Source organism: Symphalangus syndactylus, chromosome 23 (genome assembly GCF_028878055.3).
Source record: "Symphalangus syndactylus isolate Jambi chromosome 23, NHGRI_mSymSyn1-v2.1_pri, whole genome shotgun sequence".
In the NCBI taxonomy this organism is placed as follows: domain Eukaryota; kingdom Metazoa; phylum Chordata; class Mammalia; order Primates; family Hylobatidae; genus Symphalangus; species Symphalangus syndactylus.
Window position 1 is genome coordinate 68000160 of NC_072445.2, and position 26552 is coordinate 68026711.

General features: G+C 45.1%; 1 protein-coding gene across 3 annotated transcripts; it reads right to left on the minus strand.

Annotated features, from left to right (window-relative positions):
* Positions 1-205: 205 nt before the first annotated feature.
* WRNIP1 (WRN helicase interacting protein 1) lies at positions 206-26552 on the minus strand. 3 transcript variants are annotated; one of them, XM_055263300.2, is made up of 8 exons: positions 25372-26549; positions 22956-23147; positions 21463-21629; positions 12308-12537; positions 8193-8348; positions 7355-7434; positions 4471-6759; positions 206-815 (listed from the first exon to the last, which is right to left on the minus strand). In XM_055263300.2, exons 1-7 carry the CDS (start codon positions 26191-26193, stop codon positions 6484-6486), a joined length of 1923 nt encoding a protein of 640 aa, XP_055119275.1. In that variant the 5' UTR covers positions 26194-26549; the 3' UTR covers positions 206-815; positions 4471-6483. The 3 variants fall into 3 exon arrangements, with proteins under 3 accessions (XP_055119275.1, XP_063489067.1, XP_055119277.1); XM_063632997.1 differs by having other exon boundaries at positions 21463-21704; positions 25372-26536; XM_055263302.2 differs by lacking the exons at positions 4471-6759; positions 7355-7434 and having other exon boundaries at positions 21463-21704; positions 25372-26552.

A 26552-nucleotide genomic window follows, 5' to 3' on the forward strand; every position in this document is an offset into this window, starting at 1 on the left:
CACACACACACACACACACACTCATTGGAAAAAATTTCCAAAGGACATATACTAAAATGTTTATAGTGGTTATCACTGAGAAAAAATATTAAATATTAAAGTTGATTTTTATTATCTTTTATCTGCTTTTTTTTTCTTTGCACCTGCTCCTGTGCCTATGTGCAATGATCATGTATTACTTTTGCAATCAGACAAATACATAAGCTCTACTTTAAAACTGTTTATTACTCTACCAGGTTAACGACAAATACTGAAACTCAGTCTTGGCCTGAACCTGGTGACCTGGACCTGGTGGAAGCCCTGGTGAGAGACAGCTTAGACACTGGCTCACTCTCTCCTGGCTGAAGCCTGACTCCTGGTGGACAGAAGCATCAACAACAGACTTCTATTTTCAAACGTCTACATGGACATCTTAGGGAAAGTTTATTTATCCCCTCATTTTGTCATTCAACAAGTATGTACTGATCACATTCTACATGCCAAGCATGACAGGAATGTAAAAATAAATTTGAGATGACGCCTTTGAGGAAAACAGCTTCTCTCTACTTTCGTTCGCATTTTCTTTTGTTTCAATAGTAGGGTATAGTGTGGTAGTTTTCTTCATGTAAGTCCTGCTCCTCAGTTACAATTCAGTTTCTTTCCAGGTTGCTACTGAGAATGGAATATTCTTCTTGGTGTCTTTTCTGACTGCAGTAGTGACCCGGAGGCTATGGATTTTCATGTGTTGTTCCATGTGGCCACTTTACTGGACTGTTAGCTGTTCAGACTCTTCTTGGCTCTCAAGGTATACAATCACACAGAAAGAATTGCTTCTCCTGAAATAGAGCAGTAGTAGTTCTCATTTCAGAGATCTGTGCACACTGGGTATTCTCCACCCTTCTCGTCTAGCTTTGTAACCAGGGAAACTTCTGGTTGGTCCTGCTAGTGGGAGGGACTGGCAGGAGATGAGAAGGCAAGAGAGAGAGGATTTAGACCATGCATTTCCTCCTCCTACCCCCAGGTTCCCTACTCAAGAGGTGCAGCAGCTGCTGAGTTCTTTGCCTCCACTCAGGGCCACAGTTCCTGTCTGAAGGCTGCTGGCCACCTCCTGCTCTCCCAAGGCTCCCTGCCTGCTCCCACCCCTTGCCTCTTCAGGCCTTGCCAGGCAATTGCCTCTCCCCTTGTGTTGGTCCCCTGAACCTTCCCCATACCTTTCTAGTACTTGTGATCCCTGATTAAAAGTTTCTCAGTGGCCTGAGAGGACCATCTGTGTCCTCCCTGTCCTCTTATGCCTGACTGGCATAGGAGCTTCAAAACATTTAGTTTTAAATAATTGCTTTTTATGAAGATTTGTTAACTCTATTAAAAATATTTACTTCTGCTTGGTTTCTGCTTAAGTCATAAATGCCTTTGTGGGCTCAAACTGCCTGGAACTGCATCTATGCATCTATGAATGTGTAGTAGTGCTTTTAAACTGTAGTAGCTACACAAAGGTTAATTCATAAAAAAGTAAGCTATCCATGGCATTTACATGAAAGCATAGGAAATTCATCCTTTCTAATTTAACATCAGTATCAAAAGGCGGGTTCTCTTATTTGGAATTAATTGATAACATTGTCCAATTAATTGATAACATTTTCCAGGTACAAGTGTGAAGACTTGCACCTGGAAAAGATGAGTTAACAACGACTCTTCTTGTAACAATTGGAACAAATCTCTGCAAGTCACTATTCTTACTGTTCTTAAATTCAGGTTTGGCTGTATGAGGGTGAACAAAACTACAAAATACACTTGGAACATAAGGAATAAGTTGTGTTTGGTGGTTATGTTGCTTTTTCAGAATCAGTACATAACTTGTGATATTTATTTATTTACTTATTTATTATTATTTTTTAAGATGGAGTCTCACTCTGTCACCTAGCCTGGAGTGCAGTGGCGCGATCTTGGCTCACTGCAATCTCCACCTCCCAGGTTCAAGTGATTCTCCTGCCTCAGGCTCCTGAGTAGCTGAGATTACAGGTGTGCGCCACCACGCCCAGCCAATTTTTACATATTTAATAGAGATGGCGTTTCACCATGTTGCCCAGGCTGGTCTCAAACTCCTGACCTCAAGTGACCTGCCCACCTCAGCCTCCCAAAGTGCTGGGATTACAGGTGCGTGCCACTGCACCTGGCCCATAACTTGTGGTATTTAAATGGCATCATATGGAAGGGCTGCCCCCAGTTGTTGAATACTACTATAAACGGGCAAGACATGTGCCTCCCTCACCAGAAACTCTGGCTCACTGCATTAGTTTTTTCCAGGGTTCAGCTAATGGTGTACTTTCACAATCATGCTCACTGTGGTATGTGCTAGGTATTCAGGCAGTGAATATCTGCTTTACAAAACTTTAAAAATCTGCTTTCACATAATAAGATTCTTTGAAACCAAAAAACAAGCATTTCCAAACTTTCAAGCTTGATTTTACAATTACAGAAAGTTGGCTGCTCAGTGCCCCACTGCTGGATACAGCAAGACGTGTGCTGCAGGCTCTCCCCAGCACCACGTGCTCCAGAACAGGCCCTGTGTCCATGTTACACACTGTGTGTTCAGGGCCACATGTCTAATAGGATGATGGGTCTCAAAGAGCTCTCATCACTTATTTGTTGGCCTGAGTTATGATGCTTACATATTTTCCTGGCATAAATTCACACCTGTGCCTTGACCACCACTGGGATCCATCCCTCAGGAAACTGGCAGGAGTGAGTCATGACTGAAAAGCTTGTCAAGAAGTTAATGTCACTTCCGGTTACATCACAAGCACACTTCTTATCTGGAAGTAACTCCATCCCCCAACAAATTGTTTTTGTTTTTGTTTTTTTTTTTTGAGATGGAGTCTCGCTCTGTCGCCCAGGTTGGAGTGCAGTGGTGCGATCTCGACTCACCGCAAGCTCCGCCTCCCAGGTTCACACCATTCTCCTGCCTCAGCCTCCCGAGTAGCTGGGACTACAGGGCACCCGCCACTATGCCTGGCTAATCTTTTGTATTTTTAGTGGAGACGGGGTTTCACCGTGTTAGCCAGGATGGTCTTGATCCCCTGACCTCGTGATCCACCCACCTTGGCCTCCCAAAGTGTTGGGATTACAGGCGTGAGCCACCACGCCTGGCCTGTAAAAATGTTATTTTTAAAGAATCAGAATTGGCCAGGCACGGTGGCTCACGCCTGTAATCCTAGCATTTTGGGTGGCTGAGGCGGGCGGATTGCCTGAGCTCAGGAGTTCGAGACCAGCCTGGGCAAGACAGTAAAACCTTGTCTTTACTAAAATACAAAAAAATTAGCCAGGTGTGGTGGTGTGTGCCTGTAGTCCCAGCTACTCAGGAGGCTGAGGCAGGAGAAGTGCTTGAACCCAAGAGGCGGAGGTTGCAGTGAGCTGAGATCGCGTCATTGCACTCCAGCCTGGGCAAAAGAGCACAAGACTCCGTCTCCAAAAAAAAATAATAATAAATAAATAAATAAATAAATAAAAAACTGGGCTATAAATTTCTTAATGAAATACTAGTAAAGATAATGGATTGGAGCCACAAGTAATTTTATTTCCTCCTAAGCCTCCACCAAAAATACAGCAAAGGAATCCTTAAAAGCCATCAATCCTTAAAAGTGAGGAGAACAAGTGAGATAATGGCAACATGATGCTGGAGGTGGAAACATGACGGGCAAATGATAACTGACCTGGCAAGTCGAGTGGGGAATGCCAAGGCATCAACGTGGCAGAGGTCTCAGAGGCTTGGGAAGTGGCAGCAGGTAGGGAAGGGGAAGATGGGTCTCCAGACACCCTCTCCTACTCCAGGCCATGGGAAGATTTCAGAACCAAGAGGCCCCAGATAGAGCCAGGGGCTTGGGTACCATTTCAGTCAGAAGATCAAAGTGATAGGCACATACTGATTGATGTATGACGACTTTCCTCTTTCCCTACCTGGCGCTCGGAATGCAGGGAGCCATGCCTTGACCTACTTGACCGAAAAGATGAGCCTGACCCTACCTACCATCTAGTCTCAACACGGTGGCAAGGGATCCCTATAACATCAAAGTCTCATCATGATACTCCTTTGGGGGAAACCCTGAGTAAAAGCCAAAGTCCTTCCCATGACCTAAAAGGTCCCACCTTATCTGAAGCTCCATGATCCTCGGCCTCGACTTCTACCACTGTTTCCTCCCCTCCAGCTAGACTGGTCTCCTTACTAGACACTGAACCCACCCAGCCTTCCATCCTCCCTCGGGGCCTTTGCACTTGCTTTTCCCTCTGCCTGGGATCATCCTTTCCCGGGTGTCTGAAAGGCACATTCACTTCCTTGAAGTCTTGACTCAAACACTTTCTTGGTGAGATCCACCTTGGCCACTCTACTCAAACTGCACTCATACCTCCCAACCCTTTCCATATTCAATCTTTCATTCATTTTCTCCTTAGCATAGCACTTATCACTATTGGGCATATTAACATTATTTTTCATACCATAAGCTTCAAGAACACAGAATTTTTGGTCTCTTCTGCTCGCTGATGTGTTTCAACAAGAATAAAACAGGCACTCACTATTTATTGAGGCTGGGCGTGGTGGCTCACACCTGTAATCCCAGCACTTTGGGAGGCTGAGGTGGGTGGATTACCTGAGGTCAGGAGTTCGAGACCAGCCTGACCAACATGGCAAAACCCCGTCTCTACTAAAAATACAAAAATTAGCCTCGGGTGGTGGTGGGCGCCTGTAATCCCAACTACTTGGGAGGCTGAGGCAGGAGAATCGCTTGAACCTGGGAGGTGGAGGTTGCAGTGAGCTGAGATCATGTCATTGCACTCCAGCCTGGGAAGAAGAGCAAGAGTTGGTCTCATAAATAAATAAATTTATTGAATAAAAAAAGAAACTTCCCTAGAACTGAAAGGATTTTCCAGGTTCAAAGGCCCACCAAGTGCCCGGTGCAGACTTTTAAAACACGGGGAGCAAAGACAGAAGAATCTACAAGTTGATAGAGGTTACAAACAAAAGACCACACACATCAGGGTGCCTTCAAACTTGACAACAATGTGGGAAAGTGTAAAACAATGGACAAGTAATTTCTTACCTACAATTTATTCCCAGCCAAACTCTCAGACACGTCTGAAGGTAGAATAAAAGCATTTTGAGTCTCCTGAGGTGTAAAAATACTTTTCCTCCACACACCCCTGCTCCGTAAAGCTACTAGAGGGTACATGCCACCTGTGCCAGAAAGCACAGTCAGTCCTGTAATCAGATGGGGTGCAGGGAGAAGCAAAGGAAAGCTCCAGGGTGATGACGGAGGGAGATTCTGGGGATGGCACCTGTACACTACAGCGCAACCACTCCAGACAGGAGGGAAGCCAGTCGGCACCAAGCCTCTGCAACGTACAATCCCTCCGGCCTGATAAAACTACTAGAGGATGGGTTGCACTCAAATAGCAGAATAAACCAAGAAGGCAGGATGGAGCATCCAGAAAATGGGAATCTCACTCAGAATAAAGGCAGAGGACATCCCAGGCCAACAGCCAGCAGCCCTCCAGACATGGCAGGAGGACCCCAGGAGGGAGCACGCAACGGCGGGGGGAGAACCGACTACCTGAAGGGGCCATCCTTGTGGGAATACGCACGACATGTGACTAAGGAGAGGGAGAGGAAGTAGCATAGCAGTAGGGACAAATAACTCTCAACCGAGCAGGAGGAGTGGCATATTTTGTGTTCAGGACACACAAAAAGTAAAAGAAAAATGACTGTTTAGAAATATGGAGCTGCATGAAGAAACCAGGACAAGTGCGGAGGGATGGGCATGGGACTACCGGAGTCTTCTACAAGCCATTGAAAGAAGAATTCCTGTATGGATTCCTTTAAAGAGATCAGAGCTAACTTTCAACAAGGTAACACTGACTTCTTAACTAAGCTCCCTGTTCTTCCCATCTGGGTGATTTCTCCTTCCCAGTATCCACCCACCAAATGCAATGGTGACAACGCTGGTACCTAGCATCCAGGCGGGAAAACCATGACAGAATCGAGGAGTACTTTGAAATAGTTTTATTGGCTCATAAGACCTTTGCATATAAAAAAAATACCCAAAACACTATGCAGTATTAAATCACAATTACATTTTTTTTTACCAATTAAAACTACCCAGAATATACATTTTTTAAAGAAAAAAAAAATCCTACAGAACTGAATTCTGAAATGACATTATGACTTAAATACTATGACAAAATAGATAATTCCTTATAACATTAATTCATTGCACAAAGCCGCCAGATATTTTCATAAGCATAACCGCTGCACTGAGTGCAAATGAACACAATTTCAAAGTTACACATTTAGTTGAAATAACTGCGCCTCCACCTATGAAACTCTTAAATTTCTGGCACAAAATGTTGGTCTGTTCTAACTTCCACCAGGCAACCAACTTTGCAATCCAGTTACTTTCTTTCTGGCCCTCCCTTAAAAAAAGCAACATCCTTCTGCTGTCATGGCCTGAGGAGTCAGCACCTCCTCTGCTTGAAGAAATCTACTCCCCTCAACTCTTCAGGCAGGTACTCCTGATCCACAGGCTCGCTGTACATGGGGTTGTACTTGTAGCCTTTGCCATAGCCCAAATCCTTCATCAGCCTAGTGGGCGCGTTCCTCAGGTGCAGGGGCACGGGGGGCAGTGGCCCCTGGTGGTTCCTCAGGCAGGCTTTGACGTTGTTGTAGGCGCTGTACACCTCAATGGACTTTGGGGCTCTGGCAAAGTAGACCACACACTGGGCCAGAAGCACCTACCAATGACACAGAGGACACATTTTACTAGCAAGATGCCGAGCTTCTGTTCTGCAGAGCCCCTTCTGATACACAGCTCTAGGTAATTCTGCGAAGATCCCCACATGCTTTTATTATCCCCCTTTTGCACCTACAGTCTGGATAACCACCTATGACAGACAGAAGAAATTCCCAGGAGGTGAGAGGCAAACCAGGTGAGTGGTTTTCATTTTTTTTTAACTGAAGGACTTTTTACTAAATTCAATTTTTCTTAAGCCCCCAATATATAAAAGAGATGAATATGAAGCTGCTCTGGGGGCGAACTTGCAGAGGCTTGCTGTTCAGCTCCTTTAACCTTTCTGCTCCCTGGAAAATATGGAGCATGTGCTCTGAACCCCGGAATCCTGAGGACAGTTTGAAACATGACCTCGTTGACACAGAAGGTTTCCCTCTCTAGGAGTCTAAGAGTCTACAATTGGAATTCAAAAGCCAAGCAGCATATTCAGTGGGCCCAATACACCAGTGGTGAAGGAGGGACATTTATTCAAATCTACAAAAGGACAGAGCACAAGAGAGAAAAGAAGTGACTTGCAAGAACTGAGCTGATTACTTTACCTCACATTCGGGCATGCCTATAAAATGACAGCCTTGGTAGGCAGCAACTGCTTGTGTTAATGCAGACGGGTCTGCCAGACCTGCCACACACAGAGAGACAAAGGAGAGTTTCAGTCATGACACACACTGTCCTCCTGACCTATGTGCAGGTGACCAGAGACCACCACTGCTCATACACTTGGTGACCAAAACAATCCCACGTAGCAAAACAGACTGACTTAGCTCTAGTCTCTGATCACATGAACTTACGCAAGAAATATTTAATGAGTGGTTCCTGTGTGGTGTTAAGAACTGTTTCCTTGTGGATAAAAACTCTACATCTAGAAAAATATGAGTCTCTGTATAACAAACATAAGAAGTGAAGGCTATGGAGACATTCACCAGGATGGAAACACTAAAAACAAAACATCCCCTAAGACCAAAGAAGAGAAGAACTTTCCTGATCTTTTTCTTCATATAGTGTCTAGAGTCTTCCATTTCTACCTCGGGAGCTGTCCAAAGAAAACCTTGAACACCTGACTTAAAGCAAAGTTAAAAGCAGCTCATCTATTGCAGTACTCTGAACAGCCACTCATGTTAGTAAAAACATTCCCGAAGAGGAAACAGAAAATGGTGACTTTATGAACATAAAACATTCAAAAGCACATACACCAGGAAGTAAACGACTGAGCTCAGGCACAGTCTTATCTTCTCCTGCCAGTCTCACATAGCCGAGACATTCTTCCTGCTACCCCCGCCCACCCCGCCCTGCCAAAAAAAAAAAAAGCCACGACGTAACTGTTAGCCATTTCCCCACCCTCACGGACACAGGGCTCCGGGACCCTCCCATCACACTCACCTATGTCCTCGCTGGCAAACCTGACAAGCCTCCGTGCCACGTAGAGCGGGTCCTCTCCTCCCTCGAGCATGCGAGCCAGCCAGTAGAGGGAGGCGTTCTGGTCTGAGCCCCGCATGGACTTGTGCAGGGCGGAGATGCAGTTGTAATGTTCCTCACCTGACATCACAAAGAGCACCACTCACACAGAGCTCACAGGAGGGGCGCCCAAGCCATCTTCACCTCCGCCAGCTGACTTCCAGGAAGCCTGAACGAATAAAGGCCCTGAGAAAGCCGAGGAGGGGTTTGCGCAGCTGCCTTAACCGTGCTCTGAGCGGGGTGCACCGGCTGCTCGGGCTGAATCCCAGGACATGCCCCAGCGCCGTTCTCTGTGGGGCCGGGGAGCCTGTTCGGTGACCCAGTCCTATTATTCAGGGGAAGAGGCTGCTGCAGCAGAAACCTGTGGCCGTCGACATGGAGTGCACGTGCAAGCACAGAGGCAGGAGGCAGGGGACATTCACTTGGAAAGGTGGTCCTCCCAGCTAGTGGATTTGCCAGAGACAAGAGTGGAGGGAGGGCAAGTCTTATGTTCTGGCTCCATCCTGTGGCCCACCATCTACTGGAGCAAAATCAATGGTGGGCCTGGTTGGAGCCGGGAGGATGTAGAGCCAAGTGGCAAGGGCAGCTGTTACAGCCCATCTGCTCCTCAGTGTCATTTCCAGCTGCCTTTCTGATATCCGAAGCCTGTGGTCATTTAAACCTCCTTCTACCAGCCTTGGTGTGGGGACACCTGTGTGGCAGGGTCCCAGAAGGACCGACACATGGACTAACCAGCTCCCGCCCTGAAGGTACGGAAGCCCACTCTCACCGCCTGGTCTTATCCCATTTTTACCCTAGGTTCACATGAAATCAGTGAAATGTGCTTTAAAAAAAGGCATATTTAAGGGCAAAAAATGACAGCTAAACAGTTCTCAGGCACTAAGCAGTGGCACCTGCACACATTTCACTATTCTCTGGCCATCGTCCCTTAGGTAAGTTCAAGGAGGTGACACCCTCCTCATGAGAAAGCAGAGGATGGTGTTCCTGCCAGTCTCACTCCTCCCAGAGGAGCACCTGGTCTGTGCTCAGCATAAGCCCGTGTCCACAATACGACTGGCGCCAGTCACAAATCCTGGCAGCTGAGCTCGCTAGTAAGATGACAGTTGGTCTGCAGGTGGAGACGACAGCAAGCAGAAGATGCTGGCCTCCTACAGGAGAAAGAGCTGCAGGACCCACGGCTCAGCCTGAGTGATTGTGGTTTCTGAGAACCAGGGCAGATGGATGGGTCAACCCAGCTACCGGATTTCTGAGGAGGAACTGAGTGTCTCCTGTGCAGGGCTCTCCTGGTGAAGTCAGAGTGCTACGGATACCGGCCGAGAGGGGCTCCTGGATGGCGTCTGCATGGTTCTGGCCCACTCCCTCACCCTGCTGGCCCAGGCACTCTGGCTACACTCTGCTCCTTTGCAGGGTGGAGGAAGGTGGGGAAGAGGGTAGCAGATAACAGGCCTGGCTAAACTCACGGGCATGGGGGCTGGAAGAAACTACCCACACCACTTTATGTCAAATTTAAACTCCCCCTACACAGGTTAGTCATCTTTTCCCACTTTGTCAACGCCAGGGGCAATACCACCAGTGTAACAGGCAAGAGCACAGGCTCTGGGACCAGGCAGCCTGGGCTGGACCCCCAAGCTCATGGGCCATGGGTAAGCTCCTGATCCTCACTGTGCCTCAGGTTTCTCATCTGTAAAATGGGAAAAACGAGACCACTTACCTCACAGGGCTGTATTAAATAACACACGCCTGGCATAGAGCAGGCACTGTAGAAAGATTCTTTTGCATCAGTGATAGACACTAGTATTATTCTATGTTACCTTCAGTGTTTGCTTTTATTATATACTGCTTTATAACCTGAAATTCGACGATTTCTATAGAACCCCGATGCCAATGCATGGCAGAGAGTTCGCTCTCTTAGAAATTCCTTCACTCTGATGCAGAAACATCACTGGATCCTACTAGTGGGTAACTATGTACTAGATGACATATAAAAAATAATAACAACTCTGGGGGTGGGTCTTTGTCTCACTCCAGTTATAAAAAGGCTCAAGATTATAAGCTGACAGGTTTCCAGGGCAATGCTTCCACCATCCCTATTTATAGAGCAAAGCCTGTAAAAGCAGCTTTCTCCAGGATCTGAATGATATTTATGTGTCTGCAGATCCACTGTGGGGCAGACATGTTGCACTGGGGTGGGGTGTGTGAGCACGCTCATACTGGGAAGATGTATAGGATGTCGGGTTCTTAAGGCGGTGGCACTAGGCAGCCTCCACCGCCCCCAGCTCCAAGCTATGGACAAGGTCATCCCCACTGTGCAGAGCTCTGCAATGTGGGGCTCAGGAAGTGGGATTCCTAGGACTGAACCCCTCCAAGATCCGCTCTGTGTGTATGTGCATGGAGGGGTGACCCCTCTCAGGAGCATGATGTAATGGGTGAGATCAGTAACAGCATGGCAAGGCTGGTGTGGAGGCAAACGCGGATGGGGGGAAGGACAGTCTTGGGAACCAGTCAGACCTGGATTTACGGGTCAGTTTCACCGCCTGCTTTGTGAACGCAAGCACGTTTTGTTACCTTAAAATGTGGGTAATATTAATAGCTATCTCCATAAAGTTATTTTAAGAATTTAAAAAATGAATACACCTATAAAATACTCAATGGCTGAGTGTTAGTGAATGCCATATTATACGGATCTCAACTGACAGTCTGATAAAATGTCAAAGAACAGTCCTAGTCGTTCCAACCAAAACAAGGCAAATCCTTTGGGGCACCTACAAGAAGAGAGAGAGACCGCTGCTGCTGCACCTCAGAAACGATGGAGATCCCGGCATGGTGAGATTTTTTTAATGTCTGAAAATCTTTTTCTTGTTCATACCTACATTTTTTCTATTTGGCCAAAAGTCAAGCGGGGCTCTACACCTAGAACGTGTTGCTTTTCAGACTTTGCCAGCATTCATGTCATCTCCAGAGCACTAGGGAGAGCCAGCCATCTGAGCAGGCCCCGCTGAGGCACATTCACGTCACAATGTAGACAAGATTGTTTATTCAACTTGCCAGTGTGTCCTTAGCGCTAATGTACACCCCCGAGCTACCATCAGCTGAGGCACGCTAAAGCCAAAAAGCTTTAGTCAGTCCCCCAAGGTCATGCAGCGAGTGTGCTCACCCACGAAGAGGCAGCGCCTGGAACCAAAGTCATTCTTAAGCCCCTCCACCCCTTCTCTAACCAGTAAGGACTCTCCATTGTCACGTGGCACAGCCTACGTGAGATCTGGAACATTCAATTATCAGCTTCCTTTTCTGGCAGAGCTTTGAAAAGTGTGGAAATTATATTCCACAGTTACTGCAACATGATTCCATCCAGAGTCCCACAAATGCTCAGGCAGCAGAAGTTTGCTCATCTACAGTATGTTATCTTCATCTCCCACTTCTTTTATAAGAAGATGCAAATGTGCTGTGCTAATGACATTTAATATTGCTAGGTCACAGATTTAATAAGAGCTGGTATCAAATCTGCTATCTGTAAATGCAGTTCTACACAAACAGATAAGTGCACACAGCAAAATTAAATTTTTGAAAAAGCTACTACATAAAAACTTCAAGATCCATGACTATTTTTTAGTATAGACTCTAGAAATAAAGCATTTTAATTCTCAATTAAAACTAATAAGTCATTATGACAAAAGTCTTCTTTTTATTTACTGCCATTGTAAATGATCACAAAACACATTCACTGTCAAGTGAACGCACACGCTTTCAAAGGTGATTGTATTCTGCAAGATGGGGAATAGCCAACTACCTTCTAAGGTGAATGTGCAGCCTGCCACTTCCAACCCCAAAACTTCTCTAGATTCTCAACAGGGCAGCTTCTGCTTCATGCCTCTCTTCGGAAAGGTCAGCCCTGTGTGGAAGGCTTAATACCAACATGGAGATCCACCTGAGAATCACCGGAATGCTTTGGACCCAGCTCAAAGTCAGGCTTCCAGAAATGAGAATGTGTGCACACACTTCTTTCCGTACAGTTTCACTCTTTCCACAGGTGAATTACTTACCTGCCCGGTCATATAAAATGTGGGATCGCTGTAGGCCCTCCTTCACATCATTCTCTGTGATCAGAACTCTACTCGGAGAATAGGATTGCCCACTCTTCTTACAGAACATCTTCCTAGAGCTTAACCTAGCCAGCACCGCCAGCTGCAGTCCGTTCAACCCAGCTCGGGCGTCACCGTCACTGAGGTAAGCCAGGGTGTCTACTGCTTTATCCTCTATGAACATGGCGGGCCTGAAACACAACCAGCGTTAGTTACGGTCACACTCAGGCTGCATACTTCTTGTTCTGCACATGTCTTAGAAACTCACACTTCTCGGCAAGGACCCTGAAGAGTTCAAGGCCTTTGCCTCTTATTCTCACGTGACTTTGTCAACGTGCTTAAGCATCATCAAGACTACGAACTGACTGGGTCTCCTAAGTCACCACATTATCGCCCTGTATCTTATGAGTGTCGAGATATCTCACTGCATAGGTTCATACATCTAAGTTTGTGTGAAACAGACACTGGCCTGGAAAGTCACTGTTGACAGGTGGTCTCTCTGGTTCTACCCTGCAGAACAGTGAAAACTTTATTAGAAATGCTAGCACCTCATTACCGTGTATGGAAAACATGTTCCAAATGCAGCCTACATCCCGATGAGGCAGACGTGCTTAGACCACTTTCCACACAGGGGAGAGTCAGCATTACATCTGAATATTAGCTCTGAAGGGTTCCAGATCATGCAGTTCAATTCCTTCATTTTAAAAACAACAAATTGGGTCCCTAGTTACTCTGAGCACAGCAGGTCCTAGAAGCAGGTTTCAGGAATCTTGGCCTGGGGAATCTTGGAAGCTGCAGTAGGTCATCTCATAGTGGGCACTAATCATGCAAAATCCGCACAGGGTAGCAGAGAGGTCATTGGCCTGGGAAGCGACGAGCAGACTGCTGGTACATAGCCATGAGACCCCGAGTAGGCCACCTAGCTTCTCTCTGAACATCAGGACTAAAACTTACAGTCACATTTCTAAATTTGGACCTTCATAAATAAGATCTAACTATGATCAGAAGGCTGACTCAGTAAAATTTTCTATTCCTAGTTGAGTTAAACAAGACATCTAACACATTTCATGACTTAGTGGGGTCTTATATTATTCCTGGCTGAGCTGCTAGCTGCACATTTGTGAAGCAAAAAAATAAAATTTTTCAGTTACAGTTCACCCATGTCATTATCAACATTCAGCTGAGAACATCTACAGTAAATAATAAGCCCATTAGGACTGTCCGAACCAGCTACCTGGAAAACAATGTACAAGCACCAACGGGGCTGGGCCGGGGGCGGGGTGGTTTCCGAAGGGGACCCAGCTTGCCTGCTGGATCAATGCAGAACTCTCCCCAGCATACACCCACTCACTGACACTACTCTGCTCACTGAGTAACCCAAATAACACCAATCTGCATTTCATTCACGGAAGGATTTGTTCCCAATGCCTTAAAGATGCCTCATCTCACCCCCATTATTTACCAAAGTTGATTTCCAGTTATTCCTTGTGGGTCTCTCACCATACCTAAGACAACTGGCCAGCCCCAGCTTTACAACAAATGACTCTCTCCTCACTCATGCCAACTGCCTGGGCCCCAGAGCCACCAGTGCAGCCAGGAGACCCATCTTCCTCTCTCCTGATGGTAGCCTTCTCTCAGCAGACCTCACCAGAACAACAACAAAACAAACACCGGGGCCATGTCACTGGCACTCTGTAAAGCCTGTGGGTCGCTGCTCAACCAGAAATTAGTCAGCAAGTCTTCTGCAAGATGATTTAGAAGACAATGATGGACAGAACATACACTAAAGAAAATGTATGGGGAAGGACCAGCATCAGAGGGGTGTGGCAGTACGAGACATGCCTGAGAGGGAAGGGTGCACTCTCGGCCCCTTACTGCACTCAGCCTGTGTGGGAAGACAGGTAGGGAGAACAGAAACTGCTTGGGCATCTCATTTCCGCCTCAGAACTAATAAAAACAATGGATTCTCTCTCCTTGGAAAGCTGCCTAGCAACAAAAAGCCTCCAGGACAATTGAGGGAAGAAAACGGAGTCAAAGCAGGAGCCCCAGTGGATCCTAACGGACTGAACCAGCCTATATCCTGCACCATGGGTTGGATTGTGTGTTGATTACATTACATTCATCATCTCTCCATCCCTACTACATGCAGAGCACCTCAAGGACAGGAATATTTTATTCTTTGTATTCCCAGACCTGGTAGATGATAGGCATCCAATATTTGCACAATAAATGGACTAAATTCAGTTTCATCATAATCTCAGAGTGAAACCTTTACTTCTTATAAATTATATGGAAAGTATAGAGAAAACAAAAAGAATCCATATTTCCAGCACCGAGAGATAAAACTGTAGTTGTTATTTCACAGCAGAATGAAAGCTACTGTGTCAAGTGTTGAATTTATGACCCACTCACCCATGCAACCATCAACCTTACAGCTAACTTTCAAAACAAAAATTCGGACCATATTTTGTAAAGTTTTACATCCTTAACCATTAAATAATTGTTTGAAAAACAAGCTACTCAGACCTGTCAACATTTACTTTTAAGAAATTTACACTAAATTTTAAAAATAGATAAAGGGAGAAAATTCACCTTCCGCTAGACTACCTTGACGTTAGTATTTTGGTATGTATCCCTTCTCCATGAATTTGTCTTTTGTATGTATTTAGGGGCATGGCGTGCTCTTGGGACAGTGACGAGATGGGCAACCTTATATACCATGGTATTTACTAGTATAAACTACCTCATTTCCATTAGTCCTCATATATAGACAGGGAGGCAGGCCTTATTAATTAGGAGAGAAGCCAACTAGCCGTCTACTCCACAGATTTATGAACAGTATGCTATGAATAAGTCTTTAGCAATGATTATGTATTTTATGTGGTTGGAAAATAAGGTCTTCCTTTGGCTTTTAAACTCCTGACCAAAGTACAAGTGGTTCCACTCTTCTGGTTTGGAGTCATGGGGAATGTAGGTGCTGCCACAACGAAAGCTACCCGAGCTCCCGCCACTCCCTTCTTCTTCCTCCCCTTGGGTATAATCCACATTTTAAATTTCACCCCTGTCCAAAAGAAGAAAGTATTTCGAGGTCCAGATCAATCTGTCAGCAACTCTGTCCAAGTAATACAGGACCTGCTGACAGCACTCACAATGATCACACAAGAAAAGTACAAAATGGGGATTCACTGTGAAGAAGACTGAGCAGGGAAAGGTTCCACTTAAACACCCAATATATCTTGAACTCCCATTTACTAAGTTCTGAAGAACAAAGTAAGATATACTAAAATACCTTGAGATCTTAGAATGGGAAGTCCATGAGAGAATTCACACCAAGAATGATGAAGGGATAGTTGTACTGATATTGGCAAAATCCCTCAGCAAACTGCTGCACAAACTATTTTGAAAGAGTGTTCCCAGTCTAGAGAATTTACAATTATTTTTAAATTTAAGCATATATTAAAATTAAGCATATATTTATAAAATGTTTTGCATTTAAAAATAAGCTTCCAAAGGTAGAATACAATAAAAAGAGGTGAAATCTATTCTGGGGATAGACTGCCCAAAATGTCGTAACATCCTACATGGAAATAAACAATAGGAAGTAAATTATGTTGTTATAATAAAACACTATTCATAATAAGGGAAAATTGCTTAAAATAAATGCATTGGAAAAGATTCTATTTCTAGTTAACAAAACCTAGAGATAAAAACAGACTTAATGGAGCTTGGCTTCTCCAACTGACGAGAAGGGCTTTAATCTTAACAGAGGAATGTAGGAAGCTCTCTTCTTTCTTATTCCAGGTGCCTAAATCCTGAAGCTGTCTACACATTGGGTAATGCTGGAATTTGGAGGATACTACTTAGACAGCTGGATGTGTAAGTTGGAGAAGGAGTGTAGTAAGTAAAAACGTACCTGTTATTTCAAGGCAGAACGAAAGAATATGCATGGCTTGGTTAAACTCTCCCTCTCTAAATTACAAACCAAACCCCACAAATCTCTTTCACTAAGGAAAAGGAACATTTCATGGTCAGGGTGATAATTGCTGTGTAGAGGTTCTCAACTAGGGATATGCATCAAGTTAGATACAAATACAGCCACATGTACCTTACCTACCACAGACTGAGCTCAAATCTCCAGGGACAGACCCTGGGCAAGGCATGTTTCTAAAATGTATCCCAGGGAAGTGTGATGTGCAGATCTGGTTAAAAGGCTCTCCTGCTGCTCTTACACAAAGAAGTGCCAAGAGAGAAAAGTCAGAACGGAAAAACCGAGCAGTGGGTCCATCCTCTGTAAACTTGGCACCTCCACCCATTGCAGCACTTGAAGTCACTGAGAAGACACAGACATGCCTTAAACACTGGCTCCATCACACTGAGGCTGGTTGGTCTTGGGCATGTTACTTAACCTTTTTGTGCCTCAGTTTCCTCATCTAGTAAATAGGAGGTAATGAGACCTACTTTGCAGAGCTGTATTGAGGACTGTATGAGATTAAGACATGTGGAATGCTTAGAGCAGTGCCTGCCATGTCATGAGACTCAACAAATACTGCTATTGGTATCAACAATGAGGAGAATCACCCTCATCAGACCGTGCAACAGCATACTCTCCAGAACTGCACATATTCAAGGGAGAGCCCCAGATGCTGCCGCTTCCGTAACATCAGAGTGAAAGCAAAGCAAAACAAAACTTACTTTCTCCACAAACAGAGAAGGTACATTTCAGATGAGGACATCTTTCTGTTTAATCCTATGGAGGCACATGTCTTTCCAAATTACGTTATACTTGGTAGGGGTCTGTAGTGGGTTGGATAGTGACCCCAAAAGATATAAGTCCTAATCCCTGGAACCTGTGACTGTGACTTTATTTGGAAATAGGGTCTTTGTAGACATAACTAAGGGTCTCAAGATGAAATCATCCTGGATTTAGAGTGTACTTTAAATCCAATCACAAATGTCCTTACAAAACACAGAAAAAGAGAAGACATAAGGACACAGAGAAGAAGGCCACCATGTGAAGATGGATGTAGAGACTGGAGTGACATGGTCATTAAGCCAAGGAATGCCAGGAGCCATCAGATGCTGGATGAGAGCATGGCCTTGTTGATACCTTGATTTTGGTCTTCCGGCTTTCAGAACTGTGAGGATAAAGCTCTGTGTTCTGAGCCACCCAGTTTGTGGCAATTGTTACAGCAGCCACAGGAAATGCATCCAAGGACCATGAGATCTGTGGTTCTGGCTGCTGGTGCTTTAATGGCATTATTTTAACGCACCCTTGTATTAAAACAGCTATGTTAATGTGCTATATTAATGTACTTAAAAAAATTTTAAATAAAAATATTGAAATCTACTCTATACCAACCATTTATTCTGGCCAATACCTTGTATTCTGGAGTTCTACTACCTTTCTTTCTATTCAATGGCACAAAAGATTATTTAAGACAATTTAAACTTTTATAAAAAGAAAAAAGAATCCATAGCCACCTTGTTTGGGGGCCAGCTTGTCAGGGGCTCTCCTCTCCAGATGATTAAAGCCCCACACCCAGTTACGCCACAGCCCTTACCCAGGGACAGACGCCACTGTCAGTCTTCCAACCACCTCTCGGAACTCAGCCTAGCTAGGCAGAGGGCAATTATGGCTTCTCATTTCACTCTCTCGATCTCCAAAGACTTGTATACTCTATCTGGTTCACAAATAATTGATTCTTTGGGAGCGTGTTTGAATATGTATATATTCTATGACCTAGGAATCTATACTCCTTCAAAGCAGCAAGTAGTGCAGGATGATGAAATGCTAGCTTACTTTTGCATTTTCAGCAGCACAAGCTCATTCTTCGTAACATGAATCATGGACATTTTTTGCTTGGCCTCCAAAACCAGAGCAGATAGCATGCTTCATTGTTTGTATCATGTGACCCAAATATTTTTGGGAGAGCAAAATACCTGAACACTATTGCTTAGCCACACAAACCAAAGCAACTACGGCATAGACAATGAGCTTCCTATTTCACTCAGTTAAATTCTGCTTATCCTTCAAAACTCAACTCTGCATCCCCTCATCTAGGAGGTGAAATACTGGATTTCACATAATCTGAATGCTGCTTCTCTACGCCCACTGCACTTGGCGCATAAGCGTGGCACTGGAAGTGGACCTGCTCCCCTAGCCTTCATCATGCTGCGCTCCCTCTAAAGGCACAGGAACAAGCTTTTCAACCCGCAGCCAATGCCTAGCATACACAGGAGCTTCAATTTTGACTGAATAATAACTACAGGAGGGAATTTTTTTTTTAAAAAAAAAGAACACTTATTTCACCTTAATGGGAATGTATCACTTACATGAGTATACTGTGTGACAACTCACAATTCCTCAAGTGCAATCAAGAACGGCTAAGCGGCAGCTTGATTAGTTTCCAAATCCAGTGCCCTGCTCACCTCCTCTCACGTGCAGTTCAACAGCCTGGGACTTCTCTGTAAATGTTCTAGTTGCTATCTAGGGCACCAAAACATGACACAAGAATACAAATGCACACCAATAGCTTCCCGGAGAGAGAAAGTAAGTATATGGGGTTAAAAGTCTTTTCTTTCAACTAGATTAGTGTCACCAAATCTGATTTATATGCACAAGGATGTATATATAGCTGTCAACAGGGATTGGAAAGCAAAATTTTACCTAAAAACAACTAAAAGACATCACAATCCACTCTTAATTATCCATGACAGTTGGGGTGGCAGGTACTTGTATTTGGAAATCACTTGTAAGAGTTCTTTCTGTGGCCTATGATATCTCCTAACTTAACTTCTTGTTAGAATTGCTAACAAGTAGACCAATTAATGGATTTAAGCTTAATATTCTTTCATTTTACTCTGCTTGCTGCTGATGAAAAAGGCAATAGTATTAAAGAAAAAGGCTCTTGCTACCTGGGTAATTATCCCTTATGCTGGATAATACAAAACATATTAAACTACTTTTCTCATATTGAAAGCTAGGATTTATTCATTTCCAAACAATTCACCAAGCACATAACGTGTGCCAGGCACCGTGCTGGGGATATGAACAAGGACAAGCTCCTGTCCTCACAGTCTTCCCAGGAAAGCGGGGGACACAAGATAGCAAATATAATTGAGATCAATTCTAAGCAAGTGGTAGTGGAAATAGTAAATCATTTACCAGATATGGGAAGTTTTCTCTGAAAAGCAATTTTAGCAGATTAAGAATCTCTAGCTCATTTTTATATCAGTTTCAATAACTAAATCTTAATTATTTCACTTGATCTTCTCAAACTTTAATGTGCCTGCAAATCACCTGAGGATTTTTAATAATAAAATACAGAAATTCTTCTCATAAGGATGAGCTCCTTGGCTGCCGCCTTTCTCATTTCATTTAAATTCCTGCATGGCAGTGACTGGGGAGAGGTGAAAAAACCTGGGGGTATCTGAGTAACAACTGATTATTATTGACTTCATGTCATCAATATTAATTATTGATTTCATGTTCTATTTCATGAACTGATGACATGAAATCAATAAAAATCACCCCAGACAAGTACACATGCAGAATATTAAGTTGCAGATACATTACAATAACCAGTACACAGAACAAAGAACACACAGAAACAGGAAACATGTTAGGATTTCCCCCCTTTTCTTTCAATTTGTCTTTACCATGTGGTTCTATGCGTCTGTGATGAGAATTCTGTTACAGGAAACCTACACATGAGTATCCCACATCTGAAGTGCCTGGGACCAGAAGTGGTCTGAATTTCCTATTTTTTTGATTTTAGGATATTTGCATCATATACTTACCAGATGAGCAACCCAAAATCCAGAAATCTGAAGTGCTCCAATAAGCATTTCCTTTGAGCATCATGAAGGTGCTCAAAAAGCTTTAGATTTGGGAGCATTTTGGATTTCAGATTTGGGATACTCAACCTGTACTAGATATGAGGAGCTGGTAGCCCCCTTAGGCTCTGACAAATGCCCACCATATAAAGGGCTTCTGAGTATGAGTCCATGCGGCTGATACCAGCAGGTCCCACACACTGCTTGTGGCCACAGATCTAATGGCTATCCCCATCACAGCGGTATTCCAAAACGAGGCCACTCTGTCCTACCCAGTGGTCCACGGGACAAATGTTTCAAGGCTTTCATTAGACACAGCAGAATTCTTCCTCCATCTCAGACAGGAGCAAATGGGGCCAGACACATAGGGAGAGCCTGTTGAAACCTAAACCCTGAGCCTAAAACTATGCCTTGTACTTTAATCCTCACAGAAAAGTGGCTCCAGAACTTGGCCTCAGGGCAGGCATGAGCAGCTGCAGAGTCCACAGCAGGAGGAGGTGGGCAACAGCCTCTCATCAGACCAGATTATGTTCCATGGCAGTATTTCAGCCAACATATGAACAAATACCATCTGAAGAATATGTTCTAATATAAAAAAACGGAAAACCCCTGACCCAAGAAATCCAATTGATTATCTATGATATATACTCGGTGCATTAATGAGCTCACGTGGTACTCATAATGCAGAAACAGGTCACTAGAAGGATAGGGACAGCCTCTAATGTCATATTCAGTTGACATTCCTTTACTTTCATGAAGCTGACTTTCAAGTACGCAAAAAGGATTACATAATTTTAAGGTTACAAGTTACATTAATTTTTACTTGATTTTTTTTTTAACAAAATGCTTAACTGCAGGTTAAAAAGAAATTGAAACGTGAGTACAATGCTCAAAAGAGTTGTATGGTAAGTCTAGGAAGTATCTATCTATTTGTTCTATTCAATGAGGGACATAAAGCCTTTCAAATCATCAATAAGGCTTCCCATAGAAGCCTAAGCACAAAAGCAACACCCAAGAACCAAAACAACAAAGCAAAGTTAAAGCGTGAAGAATTATAGAAACACACATCAGAGGCTAGAAAATGCATCCTAAAGTTTGCAGGGATACCTTTGTTAGGTATAATCCAACATTTCCCTCCTCTTTTATTTTCATTACAGGCAGATCAACATTTCTTCTCTGTCCCCACCCTCTCCTCACTGATGCCCAGCCCTTTCTGGCCCCCTGCCAGGAGACTCTCTGGGAGGTGTGTGCCCCCAGGACGCTGCACACTGTCAACTTACTCTGAGCTGCTGTTGCTGCTGTGGCTCAGAGGGTCAGTGGGACGGCTAGAGTCTAGGACGTGGATTCCCAGGGAGTTGATCGCTCGCATTAAAATAGTCACCATTGCCTCTACTGGAAGCTTCTCAAGAACAATCACTCGACAGCGGCTCAGAAGAGCAGCGTTGACCTGGAAGGAAGGGTTTTCAGTGGTTGCCCCAATCAGAGTGATCGTCCCACATTCCACGTGAGGAAGGAAAGTGTCCTAATCATGGGAGGAAAACAGAAAACAGTGATTCCAGTCAACAGCCACCTGCAGAATCCTATGTAAGTTGGCTATCTCTTCCTTCCTTTTCCTCGTTTTTATCTTTCGAGTTCAGGAATAGCAGCAGCCTTATATTCATTGAATATGGATGCAATATTTGGGGGAGTACAATTCTTGCTTTTAAGTCTGAAACACACCTCCTGGAATGACCGTCTAAGTTTGATCTCTTACTAGTAGACTAATAGCTTTAAGTAGAATTCTAGCTTAGTTTCAACATAAATGATTTCTTTACTCAGAAAACCATCTTCTACCAAAGGCTGAACTGGCACATAGCTTATATGTAACAGCTATTTATTTATAGACAAGAAAGAACACACAAAAACAACACTTCCAGAATCTTCTTCCACCGCAAGTACTCAATCATATTATTATTACTCCTAACGAAGTTGGTGATTATGCTGTTTTACGGGGAAAAAATACTAAGATGAGTCAGTGGTCCAATATGAAACCGAGAATGCTAACATCCCGTCAGAACTTTAAAAGGGTCTGTTTATTCGAAAAGGTTCAAAAAAGGCTCAGAGTTTTGTGAAATATTCTACGTATAATTAAAAAGTGGCAAAAAAAACACATTTTAAAAGTTATGCCTAAAAATTATTTTAATTTTTTTAAATTTAGAGTATAGCTCTCAGATCTCAGCCTGATAAAATTTTAATGTTTTTTTTTTTTAAATCCCTAAGTGGCTTTGTTTATAAAAATAGCTTGTGTCCTTTTATTTCGGAAAGCCATTTAAATAAACAGTAATCATTAGCTCTTCCAACATTTACCTTGAAGAGAGCCTGGAGTCACAGAAAACAGATTAATTTTGAAAATAAAAATACGGTTAAAGAAATTTTTAAAAACCCATTAAAATAATGATCTTAAAATCATTATTTTACTGTTCACAATGACTCCTAGTATTTAGATTAAAAATTTCTAAAACTGGAAATTTGATTCAAAGCTGCTTTTCTGATATGTATAGCTCAGGGATAATACCAACCATTTCATTTATTAGATAGAGAAAGCATTTTCTTGTTACCAAAAAACACTAAGAAATGTATGGGGAAATAGGCTTGAAGGAGATGGGTTGACAAGTCTATGCTTCTTTGTAAACAAAGCTCATAATAAGTCTCTAGCATTTGTATAGTGATCTCACATACTTTATATTTTGTTTGATGTTCACAACGACCAAAAGGTAGAAGGAAGTTAATATACCTGCTGAGATTTATTGAACCGATGAATCTCATCAATAAAAAGGATGGTTTTCCTTTTGAAAAAGCTCTTTTCATTTTGAGCTTGTTTTATGACATCTCGCACATCATTTGTCTTGGCATTTGTTGCAGATAATGTCACAAACCTTATGCTATGTTTCTTGCTGTTGTTGGCTATGATGTGAGCCAGAGTGGTCTAGAAAAGATGACATACATAGAGTTTGAAAAGCTGAGAAGACACAGAGAGACCAGTACCCATGGGAACTACTACAAGCAGCATCACTATTTACTAAGCAACTTGAACTCTGAAGAACGCTTAGCACAGATACAATAAAAAAGACCACAGTACATTTAAAAACAAAAAACAAAAAAAAATTATAAATAAAACAGTAAAGTAGCTAAACCTTACGCTAATCCTGACCTTTTCTCCTCTGTCTCTAACCACCTTTGATTCCTTTTTGGGGGACTCTTTAAGATCTCTGGAATCCCAGTAAAGAGCGGCTGTCTTGATTTAGCAGAGTGACAGCTGTGACCTCTCACCAAAGAGAAAATTCTCCCTCCTCTAGCCAAGACAGCACGGAAGGATCTAGGTACAGAACTCATCGCAGAACCACAGCCCGAACTGGAAGCTCAGGACAGCTGAGAAAAGGAGAGTGAGGGAGCATTTGCCTTGAGACCAATGGCATCGACCTAGCATTTGAGATGACTGCAGGCCACTTCTGCATGTTCACTCTGGTAGGAGATGAAGGGCAGCACTGTGGTCACATTAGCGATTACTAGAAAAACAAGGAGACCCAAGTAAAGCACTTCTTGGGTGCTTGACAAATATGTATATGCTGTTATTAATATGAATGTTATTGTTATTAGTACTAAAGGATGAGAAGAAAAACTGAAGACTGTTTAACGAATGGGACAAATCTGCACCTGAATGGAAAGGTGGCACTTTGTTTTCTAAAAGTTGTAGAGCACCCATTCTGTGGCTGCTTCTTTGCGAAATCCCCGCCTGCCTGCCTTTTGGAATCAGGCTCGCAAGTCACAGATGCCTAGGCTTGCAAATGACCAACGCCCATCTCACTGAGCAGCCTGGACCACCCAAACCTCTTGCCTGGCATCTGGTAGGTGGAATGATCTCACCCACTCGTCTCCCTAAGGACCTTCTTGCTGTCTGGGGCCACCAACAGCTGATTATCCATTCTCATGATCTTATGTAAAGACTTCACAATTACTAAGAATGATACTGCTCAATTCCTTAAATGGGATCAACAATTCAACCACCATCATCATAAAATGTTATTTGGGATAGATGTGGTTTATTCCTGGCCAAAGGGAAGGCATGAGTGCAAACAAGAAGGCACAAAAAGGGCAATTCATTCCAGGAACTGGAGTTAAAGGGGGTGTGGTTAAGTTGTGGGAGATAAAGCTAGAAAGAAAAATAGGAGAAAAATCATAAAAGCCTTGTGTGCAAAGGAGTCTGAATCTCAAAGCTACAAGAACTCTTTACAGTTTGACCCCTGAATTCTTCCTTTCCCTCCCTGATGCTGGTTCTTCTCCCTTATTATGGATAAAAGAGCATCCTGTATTTAAGCACTTCTTAGCTTTCTCTGTTTTCTGGCTCACCTCCTCCATTTTTTCTCAAGTGCTTTTCCAGTGACATGCTTTCTAGACTCACAATATCCTAACTGCCCTCGTCTGGAACGCCGACGCCTCACGAATGGACATAGAACTGGACACCAAAATGCACGGATGTTTCTTCTCTAGCGTACAAGGCATTATGAGAAAAGTTATGGAAATACCGGATGAAAATGACTTACAGATGAAAAAGTTTTTATGTTAGTTTTGTAAATACTTGAGTATATTTAGTAAGATAAATATATTCTCAGGAATATAACAATGTTAAACATATTCTCAAGAATAAATAAATACCAGTCTGTTAAACCAACAACTAGTGGAAAGGGAAGAAAGCACAACAGAATTAATTTGATTTTTTTTCAAAGCTGAAATCGTATTACGTACAAACGGAATCTACAAATGTTTCTTTACAATTTAAACATGCTGATTCCTTGCGAATTCGGTTACTAAATCAAAGTCTGGGGAGGGCGCGGGGAGACCGACGGAAGATAAAGGCAGATCAAATCTACGAGTCCCTATCTTGTAAAACTGTGGATTCACAGACATCGTCCTTTCGAAAACCCGGCAAGCCTGCCTTACGAATCTGGGGGTGTGTGCCCCTTTCACACCCACCACAGACTCCACCTGTGGATCAGGCACTGCCCCAGCCCAGCCCGCGTCTGCACCCCTGGGCCCTCTTATCCAGGAGAGCCAGGCGGCTTCTCTGGGGGCAGCACACCCGGCTCTCCGACCGTCAGCTGCATCCACCGCCGAGAAAACTACGGAAGCCCTGCGGCCAAGGCCGCACTCACCTTGCCGCAGCCTGGCGGCCCCCACAGGATAAGCGAGGGGATTTCGTTGGTCTCCAGGAGCGAGCGCAGCAGGGTATCCTGGCCCACGGCCCTGCTCTGCCCGAAGTAGTCCTGGAGCGTGTCAGGACGCATCGTGTCGGCCAGCGGCTTGCCCTGTAGCATCTGTCGGATCTCCTCGGCCGCCAGCGCCCGGGGGTGCGGGCGGCCCCCGCCGCTGGCCCCGAAGGCGGTGGCGGCTTCGGCAGCGTCCGCGTCCCAGTGCCCCGGGTCGTCCTCGCCGTCCGCGTCCGCGTCCCCGTCGCCATCGCCGTCGCCCACGGCCTCCTCCTCCTCCTGCGCCTCCGCCTCGTCCCAGCTGCGCGGAGACGCGCTCCCCGCCGCGGCGGCGGCCGTCGGCCTCTTCCCCGACCCCTTCCTCCCGGGGCTGCTGGAGCGGGCCACCGGGAAGTCGGGGATGAGGCGGGCGCCGCTGGGCGTGGGCGGCGCGTCGTAGCTCTCGCGGCTCTCGGTCTCGCCGCCGTCGTCGCCCTCCTCGCCCTCGCCCTCGCTGCTCTCGGCTGCCGTCGGGGTGGCAGGCTGCTTCAGCGCCGAGCTCTCCGACAGCCGCCGCCTCTTGGCGCCGGGTGGCGAGGGCCCCTTGGCCCGCTCCCCGGCGCGGTGCGACCCGGCCGCGGGCTCCGCGTGCCCCGCGGGGTGAAGCAGCAGACAGCGGTCCAGGTGCGAGTTGATGTGCGCGGCGGGCATCATCTGCTGGCACACGGGGCACTGCACCTGGTGCAGCTGCGAGAGGAAGGGGTCGTCTTCCGGCCCGCTCACCTCCATGGCGGCCGCCGCCCTCCCCGGCGCCCGGCGCGGCCGCAGCAGCCCGTGCGCACGCCGAGGCCTCCGATGCCCTCCGCTAGGCCCCGCGCCGCGCGACCCTCGCTCGGGGAGCCAGCAGGACTCTCGCGGGCCGGGGGAGGGCGCCGCTCATGCCTCACGTCCGCAGCTCCTGCGTCCGCCCGCCCTCGGCCGGCAGCTGGCAGCACCTCGCGCGGCGTGTCGGGAAGTGTAGTTCGTGGCCGTTTGCCCCGGCGGCGGCAGCGCCTCGCGCGGCATGTAGGGAAGTGTAGTCCGCGGCCGTTTGTCCCAATCACCGCCGATAATACCTCGCGCGGCACTTCGGGAAGTGTAGTCCGCGG

Excerpts from the sequence above, each read along its gene's own strand:
- WRNIP1 (XM_063632997.1), bottom strand. The coding sequence starts at position 26,193 with ATGGAGGTGAGCGGGCCGGAAGACGACCCCTTCCTCTCGCAGCTGCAC. Across the intron at positions 21,705-22,955 it reads GGTTCAATAAATCTCAGCAG|GACACTTTCCTTCCTCACGT; the intron begins GTATATTAACTT and ends TCCCATGATTAG. Across the intron at positions 6,760-7,354 it reads TAGGCATGCCCGAATGTGAG|GTGCTTCTGGCCCAGTGTGT; the intron begins GTAAAGTAATCA and ends TGTCATTGGTAG.